At 49.2% G+C, this 9123-nt stretch overlaps 4 protein-coding genes across 6 annotated transcripts in view; 2 read left to right on the forward strand and 2 right to left on the reverse strand.

The window, feature by feature from the left end:
• The first annotated feature begins 514 nt into the window (after positions 1 to 514).
• Positions 515 to 1764, forward strand: FOXG_02156 (uncharacterized protein). Of its 2 annotated transcripts, XM_018379476.1 has the most exons (4): positions 515 to 706; positions 762 to 858; positions 911 to 1035; positions 1085 to 1764. In XM_018379476.1, exons 1-4 carry the CDS (start codon positions 701 to 703, stop codon positions 1664 to 1666), a joined length of 810 nt encoding a protein of 269 aa, XP_018235522.1. In that variant the 5' UTR covers positions 515 to 700; the 3' UTR covers positions 1667 to 1764. The 2 variants fall into 2 exon arrangements, with proteins under 2 accessions (XP_018235522.1, XP_018235523.1); XM_018379477.1 differs by having other exon boundaries at positions 515 to 858; positions 1085 to 1753.
• A 570-nt stretch (positions 1765 to 2334) lies between these two features.
• Positions 2335 to 6627, forward strand: FOXG_02157 (uncharacterized protein). The gene is made up of 2 exons (XM_018379478.1): positions 2335 to 3450; positions 3500 to 6627. The coding sequence occupies exons 1-2, from the start codon at positions 3258 to 3260 to the stop codon at positions 5170 to 5172; spliced, it is 1866 nt and encodes a 621-aa protein (XP_018235524.1). The 5' UTR covers positions 2335 to 3257; the 3' UTR covers positions 5173 to 6627.
• FOXG_02158 (uncharacterized protein) lies at positions 2369 to 6671 on the reverse strand. Of its 2 annotated transcripts, XM_018379480.1 has the most exons (5): positions 6533 to 6671; positions 6254 to 6479; positions 6171 to 6186; positions 6064 to 6117; positions 2369 to 6016 (listed from the first exon to the last, which is right to left on the reverse strand). In XM_018379480.1, the coding sequence occupies exons 2-5, from the start codon at positions 6462 to 6464 to the stop codon at positions 5512 to 5514; spliced, it is 786 nt and encodes a 261-aa protein (XP_018235526.1). In that variant the 5' UTR covers positions 6465 to 6479; positions 6533 to 6671; the 3' UTR covers positions 2369 to 5511. The 2 variants fall into 2 exon arrangements, with proteins under 2 accessions (XP_018235526.1, XP_018235525.1); XM_018379479.1 differs by having other exon boundaries at positions 6254 to 6671.
• Positions 6672 to 7078: 407 nt separating this feature from the next.
• FOXG_02159 (uncharacterized protein) overlaps positions 7079 to 9123 on the reverse strand; it is a gene marked incomplete at both ends in the record, with an annotated part of 14866 nt that continues 12821 nt past the window's right edge. Inside the window, one exon of the mRNA XM_018379481.1 lies at positions 7079 to 9021. Coding sequence (XP_018235527.1) covers positions 7079 to 9021 — 1943 coding nt within the window. The remainder of the gene's footprint in view (positions 9022 to 9123) is intronic.

The following is a 9123-nucleotide window of genomic DNA, read 5'->3' on the forward strand; positions in this document are numbered from 1 at the left end:
AGGAGAAAGAAAACTTCTGATATTAAACCGGGGTGCTAAAATAAACTGGTCTAAACGCCTGCTAAGATATACTAAACTTACCTAAGTCTTTTCATCACTTAGAAAAGAGGTCCTAAGTTTTCCTGCCTCTCCTTGACATGATATCAGATTCTATACCGTGGATAACCTATAAATTACCGAGGGTCTAAAAGTCGCCAAATGGTTGTGATTGAGTCTTTACAGCATCTCGTAAGACTATCTTGTGATAGTTGTCAAGTACATTGCTTATGGGGCTCATCTCAATAAGGCCTAAAGTTAGTAGGAAGTGAATAATGTCCTGTTCAAGAAATAATAAATAGGTAGATGATGCTTTGAAAGATATCTATTCCGCTCGCTGAGACTTCCCAAATCTCGTTCATAGATAGACAAAAAAGATAACGCATGTCTCAATCCAATATGCCTTGTTCGACTTAAAAAGATACTACGTTATTGGCTCGAAACCCCCACAACGCGCAGAGGAGCACATGAGAAACAGGTGGGACAGAGCCCGTTAGAAACGAACATTTAAGCCGCAGGTTTCTGGTGACTTGCCAATCTATTTAACCGCACAATTGAGGCTGTTAGGGTCGCAAGTCTCCCTATCTGATAGAACTTAAATCTGACGTTTTCCCGTGACGACGAGAGCTTCAACGAAATCAAAAGACTTTTGCCACGTCCCAATATGGCTGTAAGCAACGCTCAACTTACAGTCAACGCCAAAAGAAAAAGCTCACACATCACAGTCGACAGTTCCTCAGGTTGTTCTCTTCGGAGACTCTTTGTTCCAACAATGCTCAGATATCCAAGACGGTTTCTCTTTCCAAGCTGCTCTCCAGTCTGGTGAGAATCCAACATAAGTGACCACATAGGAAACGGCCTGACTTGCATGCAGATTTCATTCGACGTTTGGATATCGTAAACCGGGGGTACTCGGGATTCAACACCGACATCGCTTTGAGATATCTTCCTGAAATCTTCCCGGAGCGTACAGCCTCATCACCTAAGATGGACTATCTGGTACGGTACCGCCATATAAAGCGAAGAATGTGTGGCTAAAAATGAACAGGTTCTCCTGTTTGGCGCAAATGATGCTGTGCTTCCTGGTGCTATCACCAAGCAGCATGTTCCTATAGATCGGTACAAGAAAAACCTCACCAAGATCATCAACCACCCGCGCATCGCTGCTCACAAGCCCCATATTCTGCTGGTGACGCCCCCTCCCCTGGATGAGATCAAGACGACCCCTCGATCCATCGAGAATGGCCACCAAGGAGCAGTTCGCAAGTCGGCTATTAGCGCTGCCTACTCCGAGGTGGCTCGTGAGGTCGCGCGAGAGAATCCTGGGGTTATTCTGGTCGACCTCTGGAAGGCCCAGATGGACAAGGCCATCTCCCTTACTCCTGACGATTACACCACAGGTGGACCATGGTTAGGCGACCCCGAGAACGGTAAGCAGGGTGGTCTGGATACTCTCCTTCACGACGGGCTCCATATGAGCGGATCTGGTTATCAGGTATTCTATGAGAGCCTCAAGCCATTTATTGGCAAGGAGTGGCACGGCCTTGCGGACGATGATCGCAAGGGATTTGTGATCCCAGATTGGCGAGAACTGCTCGAGCTCAAGCCCAATCTGAACACTGGCGATTAGATGGGATGCAGATTATGACATTCGACATCAGAGGCACTGATTGAATACAAGATGTCAAAATATACGCGTTGTGCAGAGTTTCTTGTGTCTTTGACCCAATGTTCCAGCAATGAGAGCGTGACTTCAGGTATGCCAAGACAATTTCACCCCACTACCTGACTTACAGAAATGTAACCCCTCTAGCCCCTCTGTCCCAGGAAACGGGATGCATATATGCGTGCTACATTCCAGAGGTCACTTGTGTGAGATGTGAGAATCCTGATTGTGGACATTCAACAAATTGCTACATGCTGTCTTATTCGAATGGGTACAACTTAAGGTACCTTACCTACCTACCTCGGATGAATAGTGGCAAGGAACCAAGTCTAGGGGATATTATAAAACTTGGGATCTTTTATCATAAATGACAAAGAGTCCTAGGTATAGTATAATCTAGTCGGTAGGCCTCTAGACAAAGTGGGTACTAATATTTCTGGCACCTTGGTTCAGGGCCAGAAGTTCTGTTGCTCCCTGAAGCCAGTATTCCATGGGTCATGACAGTTCGAGGCAATCTTCGATCGTATTCCCTTTAGTGGCCAGCCCCCCTGACGTTTAATGCTTACAGTGGGCTACTTCAACACGCCACAGGCGCTAGAGGAACCGCCACGTTAGCGCGCCAGCCTTTGTCTCGACTACGTACCCAGACCTCAAGTTGCTCCGTTTCTCGAATACAATCCACACCAGTTCCATCTGAACATCATTTCGGACTTCACACTTTGATGATTGCCCTGTTTCCAACTCCTGACGCACCTCTACGACCTCGAATACGCCTCCAAGATTCCCCCCAAACTTACGAGTACACGATATCGACCGTTACCCTTCCGTAAAAGCCCCCCACGATCCCAGCTGCTTTCAACCTCTTGCCCGCTTTACGCCATCCATTTATACCTAACTCCGACCCCTATCGTTCATATCAGGACCGGCCTACGTCAAATCTGGTCAATCTCTCTACTTTCCATCTCCTATCAACTGTGACGCCTATATTCTTAGCCCTCTTCAAATACGATAATTTCTTCCATCAGTAGCTTGCCTAGCAACACTCGCCAATAAACGAGCACGCCTTCCCGATCGTCACGTCCACAACTATCACGATTCTAAGTCGCACACTCTCGAGCTGGCGCCTTTTCAATCGATCCTTTATTACCAAACATACGCCAAGCTACTTGCCAGTCGCTCTATTTGAGACCACTACTCACCACGACCAGGCGATTCTCGAGATCGCACTCTGCTTGTCGAGGGCCCTGTGGTCTACACTAGGCGATGCGGCGGGGAGGGAGGACCTCGTGAACTAAATCTTAACTGGGGATCGAGGTCGGAAGTACCAATTGTTTTTATTGTCGGCAAAGTTGTGCTGGATCAAAGCTCATGCTGTACGATTAAAGCCATTGTCTGTTCTGCCCTTCCCTACTAGCGCCTCCAACCCCCCCCCTCGTCCCTCGATTGCCCTCTCCCTATCCTTGTTAGTCGAGCCACCTGCCCGCGAACTGCAGTCAATCGGCTTTCTCTACCCTTAGAATTGGCGCCTTGTTGTCTAATCAGACCTGCTCTGGGGATGGATCCCAGATTTCCAGTTTCTCGCGAAGATCTGTACAGTCTGCAGATGGAAGTGAAGCAAGTACAATATACTCAGAGCAATCATGCTGAACGGCTTCTTCGATTGGAAAAGAAACAGGCGGATGATGCCGCGTTGAAGTCTGTCTGGAACTCTCCCTTTCCAGGTGTCTTGAGTGGCACACCTCAAACAGGTGAGTTCTCTGCCTGTTGACATTTTGATCATTTCCTTACAAATTCTAGGACCTGTTTCCATCCCACACAATGACATGTTTGATGACTTGGATGAGCAAGGCGAGGAGCTTCTAGGATCTCTTCATCTTGGACCAGCAGAGGAGGAGCCGGTTCGCCGAGGCGCTGCTTCGCGGGCTAATAGTGTTCGATTCGACGAAAGCGCCCTGCACGGATCCAGTTGGGGAGGCCCAAGTAATCGTCACTCGGGAGATTTTGGTCCTGTTCGTCCTGGAAGTGGTCTTATGATGGAGCGCTCATTATCTCACAAGTCGGATGGACGACATAGTTCTGCTGGACATTCAGTTCACTCTCACCACTCCCTTGCTTCTGGTCGGGCTAGCAGCTTAGGCCTTGATAACAACTTTGCTGTTGGCGACGACGATGATGATTCGTTCGACATTCCTGGCCCTCCTGCGGCGTTTTATGTCCTCGGCACAGTTCCTTCGATCGTTCGATGTTGGTTAACCCCTAACTTTGGCCACTCAACACTCCTCTACGCCGACGTTTGCAGTGGCTCGCAAAAGTCCATGGTTGAGTATTCTCTACTCAGAGAGTTGGATCTTGTAGATCAGATCCATCGCGAGGTTGACGGTGCATATCGCGTTAGGTTGAATGTCTACTTTGCAGAGGCTGTGGTGACACATCATGGCAGTCGCTCTAGTAGTCCTCATGGGCCTGTCCCTTCAATCACTGTCTTTTTCGAAGTCCATGGAGTGACAGAGCAGCCTATTCAGGCCGTAGATCGCAAAGCCATTCGAATCTACTTGGGCAGCGACGCTCTCAGAGCTCATTCCGCAGATATTCTATTTTCCCAGAATACCATGACCCTTCGTGGCGACGAGCGAGAGCGACTTCAGGTCCCCTTTGTCCGACCAGAGGATGAAAACGTGTTTCGGAATATTTGCACCATTAACATGGTCCCGGAGAAGCCCAAGTTGAATGCAAACGCTGCTCCTTTCGTCTCTGGAGATTTCAGCCAGGCTAGCCAGGAGAGTATCCCTGACATGGAGGCTCCTCAGCCGGATTATGAGTCGCGAAGCGAAATGTCGCCGATGGCAACTGAGGTGGTTCCCAATAAGCGATCCAGCTCCAGAGGCAGTGTGTCCGGTGCAGAGAGTGAGAGAAGGTCTCGTGGACTCACCAAAGGAGACCAGTTAGGTCCTAAGGAGCGTGCTGCTGAGCATTCTGCCCCCGAGACTTCCAGGCGAGAACCCCTTTCAGGCATTTGGGGATCATGGCGCCATGGATCAGGGAATGGAGTGGACGGCCCGCATAGAGATGGCTCATTGAGTGGATATCAACCTGCCGGTCGAGGCCGCAACATGAAAGTTCTGAAGCCCCAGAAGTCGGCCTCAAGGACAGTTTCTTCTTATGATGCCTCTTCGTCCAAAGGCCCGGGAGACGGTCGACGCAAGAGTCAAGTTAGCGTTGGGGAGAACGGTGGCACTCCTGCCAATAGATGGGAGGCTAAGCGAGCGGTGAGTATGAGCAGCGAACACAAAGCGCAATCGCAGTCACAGTCGCTTCCACCTCCAAGTCGTGATGGTCGCAGCGCCAACGCCAACACCAACGCCAATAGCAACAATTCCCTGCCTAGGTCTGCCAATCCTGTTGGAGTTGCTTCAGCGTTTTCATGGATGACACCAACGTCTAAACCTAAAACAACCGCGGGCTCAGAGTAATGGGTTTGGATGGCTTGCCAGTAGTCATCCCTTTCTTTATCAGCTTTGTAGACTTTCAGGTCCCTTGAAGTTCATTCTCTAGTCTATGGAGACCATGAATGGGCAGACTCGAAGAATTGCAGAATCGCAATGATCCATCCGGGTTTCATAAACAGGATCGATAACAACGATTGCGACTTGATGTAATAAAACGAAACAAAACAGAAAATAAGAAAACAAGTAGAGGCAAAGGCAATTCGATGCTTTGCTAGAAAAGCAAAGAAGAGAAATTGACAGCAATGATGTTTGTACTATGCAAATGTATGTCTAATCTATCATTAAATAAGTATGTCACTGCGCCTAGATCTTGGATCCAGGAGGCAAGGCTTGCCAAACCTTTCTGGTGTCTGCAATTGACTCCTTGACAACACCAATCAGTCCCTTGAAAGCAGGATGTTGCGAATCTCCCACACATTCATACATCCAGCTCTCGCTCGACGTGACCGTGATTCCGGGCTCAGCGCGCAATCGATCGAGGGCAATGTCGACTTCGCGGGGATTACAGCTCGACACTCCATCAGCAATGACATATACCTTATGCCCTGCGTCGCGCAAATCGAGCGCTGTCTGGGTAATGCAAATATGCGACTCAATACCAACAAGAGCGATTTCGGAGCCCTGAGGTAGATCGACGGTGATGGAGGGGATGGACATGGAGAAACGTGTCTTGTCGTGTGGTGACGAGGGGAGGAGCTGCGCGAGAGCTGAAACCGTGGGACCAAGCTTGGCTGAGGTTTGGGTCGTGGTTACGACGGGAACGGAGAGAGTGTTTGCGAATTTGAGGAGCTTTTGGGTGGTGAGGACGCTGAGGTTGATTAGCTGAGTGGCATCAATGAACTTAGGTCGCCATACATGCTATCGAATTCGTGAATGACATGGCGAAACTTTTCTTGAATATCGCAAACGCTATCCCACTCTTAATTAGGTGTTTCTGTCAGATCGAAAGTAATGATACATACAAGATCCTTGGGTTCTCTGACCGCCGCAAGTCAGCATCTCTCTTCCTTGTATGTGGCCCATATCAAATCATAGTACTACTTACTGAACCGCAGCTCATTCTGCGCTGGTGAAGACATGGCGCGAATCTGGTGTAACGTAGAGCCAGGAGCAGGACGAGTCACGGCAGTGCCTTCTAGAGATGTGCTAACCAATCTCAATGTCGCTGAATTACTGATACTTGCTGCCGCAGCCCGCGAACCTATAGCCAACCGAGATAACCCACGTCGAGAAATGACAGTCGAGAGAACTTGCATAACGAGATCGCAAGGCTAAGATCGAGGACTCATCAAGTCAAGAAAATGAATGGAAAAGAAGAACGTACAGATTAAGTTCCAGCCTATGGTTAAGATCTCAATTCCAAAGAAAAGAAAAAATTAATTCGAGATCTGAGACATTTGGAGGTGGTTGAGTTCGAAGAGGTGACTGAGGTGAGGGACGGGATAGAAGTTAGCCGCAGCGCGGGGGAACGGCAGTGGAAAGTGGGGGTGATCGACTGCTGTTGCATTAGCAGTTTGACCCACTGAACCCTAAGTACCTAGGTATAAGATGAGACATTAGTGGACAGTGGCGTCCATCCACAGGTCCCAATACCATGGAGAGTCATTGACGATGATGTCAATTGTCTCTTATCAGATCCATTGCGTTCACAATTGGATGTTGGGCAAGAAATGACTTTTCTGAATAATTGAATCAAGCTAATGTCTCTAAAGTGAAGTAATTTTGTCCACAGCCTAGTCTAAATAATGCTTGCCCCTGTTCTATAGAGAATTGTTATTATATCAGATTACTCCGTAAACGCCAGTATATGCAACCATCTATCGCCAACCTATACCATCTCCCTGACCTATACAGAGAAACCGTCTTTCTCCTAGGCGTTGACTTCAGCAAACCATGTTCGTAAGAGACCAGCCAGCGCGCTTGGCAGCTCTTCAAGATGATGAACGATTAGGTAGTACTGGAATGGGAACGTGTCCAAATATCTTTCGATGACGACTTTGCTTTCTCCACCGTCCCGAACAAACTTGGCCTCCTTCAGCTCAAGTACGCTGTCTCCCTTCTTCTTGCCCGTATCATCCATAATGATAAACACAATCATGATGCGCTCCTCCATCGCCTCTCGCAGCATTCGGCGGATGCCCTCGTGGGCTGATGAAGGCGTAAGACCGTCAGAGAGGATCAGTGCCAATTGCCAGAGATCCGAGTTGCCGCTGCCCTGTTGCCGTGCAAGTCTGAACGTTTCAATGGTTCGTTGGATGAGAAGTGCAATATCGGTACGATCTTGAGAAAAGTTGAACTTCTGCAACACCTTGGCTCCAGCATCTGCAGCAAAAGGCTCGGTTAAGCCATGGGCTGTGAAAACATCACTTCCAAAGCCCATGACGCCAACCTGGCCAGCTTCCAGCATGGTAAGAGATCTTGATACCATGACGAGAGACTCCATGGCCAGAGTACCTGATGATGTTTCACCCATACTCTTACTATCATCCACACAAAGCAGTATCTGGTAGGTACGTTTGGTCGGGATGCTGCGTCGCATCCAGATCTTATCTCGCTTATAGCTCGATGCAATGTAAGGGATGATGCGTTTGATGTTGAGTCGTTTTCCTGTACGGAAAGCTCCCGAGAGTTTGGTTGATTGCGAAGGGGTAAGGATAAGTCGGAGTTGGGATGTCAAAGCCAGAGAGAGTGAATGTGTTTTGGTCTGGAATTCAGTCCACTGTTGCATCGACTCGCCAAAATCTCGGAGTGGCCGTTCTTCATCCGAGATGTGAGTTGAAGAGAGTTGAGTCCATGTCTCCTGAATATCGACCTCATCTTCCTGTTCATCCAATTGCGCCTCCTGATCTGAAGGACTGATCTCACGGTCATAGTTGCCTTGACGTGTCTTGACCCCTGAGCGCGTTTCGTCCTGGTCATTATCTGCATCTTGCTTGCTGGCATCCGGCGCCTCTCCCGAATCAGCAGTGTCCATCTTATCAGTATCCTGCTCAGTCTCTTCTTTATCATCGTCCATCAGGCGGCTTGTAGGATCTTGCCTCTCCTCATCGATAGCCATAGACTCGTCGATGGGCTGTACTTGCTCATCATCCGCAGTTCCCATGGCTTGGGTTTCTGTAGCAGTCTCATCGTCCTGTAGGTGCTGGAATTCCTTACGGCCTTGATCAGCGCCTGGGTCTTGTGGTGCGTTTTGTTCATTGGCGTCTGAAGACTCAGCGTCCTTGATGTCTTCCTGCTGTCGATGCCAACGTTCAAGTGCATCGCCGAGCTTCTTGAAAGGATCACTGCGTGCCGAATCCGCCTTTTCCTGTTCCTGTTCGGCCCTATCCATTATCTCCTTGGACTGCGAAGTCGATCCCTTGTTCCCTGCGCTTGTGTCCTGATCTGCGGCTCCCTCTCCCATCTCGCCATCCTCCTGCTGGGCAGCGTTGCTTTGGAAGTTATCGTCGACATCCATCGAGTCAGCATTCTGATCCTGGCCGGAACTCTTGACATCGCTTGGTGCAGCATTGTCGGTATCCGTGGTAGCGTTATCTTGAGGCGGTTGATTCTGATCTGTAGCATCCTCCTGGTCCTTGTCCTCTTCGTCTTCCTCAGGTTTGGCCTCCTCGTCGATTTCATCCTTGCCGCCGGCCTTTTCTTCTGGCATCTCTTCATCTTCCTGGATTTCGGCCTCTTCTCCGGCCTCTTCTTGAAGCTGGGCTTGGGCCGCAGCGTCATCTGATCCATCTTCCTCCTCATTACTCATCTCCTGGTCCTCTCCCTCCTTCTTCTCTTCTTCGATATCCGAAAGACCATCCAAGTCATCGCTATCTGACGCCGACTCATGATCGTCATCAAGATCCAACTCCATATCCTCAGGGAGCGCCAGTGTATCATTCTCTTGAGCGGTTTCATCTTGCTTATTCATTTCCT

This window comes from Fusarium oxysporum, chromosome 5 (genome assembly GCF_000149955.1).
Source record: "Fusarium oxysporum f. sp. lycopersici 4287 chromosome 5, whole genome shotgun sequence".
In the NCBI taxonomy this organism is placed as follows: domain Eukaryota; kingdom Fungi; phylum Ascomycota; class Sordariomycetes; order Hypocreales; family Nectriaceae; genus Fusarium; species Fusarium oxysporum.

What these genes read in the sequence shown, in the direction of transcription:
- FOXG_02156 (XM_018379476.1), top strand. An exon ending in CCAAGCTGCTCTCCAGTCTG is followed by an intron (nt 859 to 910) that starts GTGAGAATCCAA and finishes ACTTGCATGCAG; the next exon opens with ATTTCATTCGACGTTTGGAT. An exon ending in CACCTAAGATGGACTATCTG is followed by an intron (nt 1,036 to 1,084) that starts GTACGGTACCGC and finishes AAAAATGAACAG; the next exon opens with GTTCTCCTGTTTGGCGCAAA.
- FOXG_02157 (XM_018379478.1), top strand. Translation starts at nt 3,258, where the DNA reads ATGGATCCCAGATTTCCAGTTTCTCGCGAAGATCTGTACAGTCTGCAG. An exon ending in GAGTGGCACACCTCAAACAG is followed by an intron (nt 3,451 to 3,499) that starts GTGAGTTCTCTG and finishes TACAAATTCTAG; the next exon opens with GACCTGTTTCCATCCCACAC.
- FOXG_02158 (XM_018379480.1), bottom strand. Translation starts at nt 6,464, where the DNA reads ATGCAAGTTCTCTCGACTGTCATTTCTCGACGTGGGTTATCTCGGTTG. An exon ending in ATTCACGAATTCGATAGCAT is followed by an intron (nt 6,017 to 6,063) that starts GTATGGCGACCT and finishes AATCAACCTCAG; the next exon opens with CGTCCTCACCACCCAAAAGC.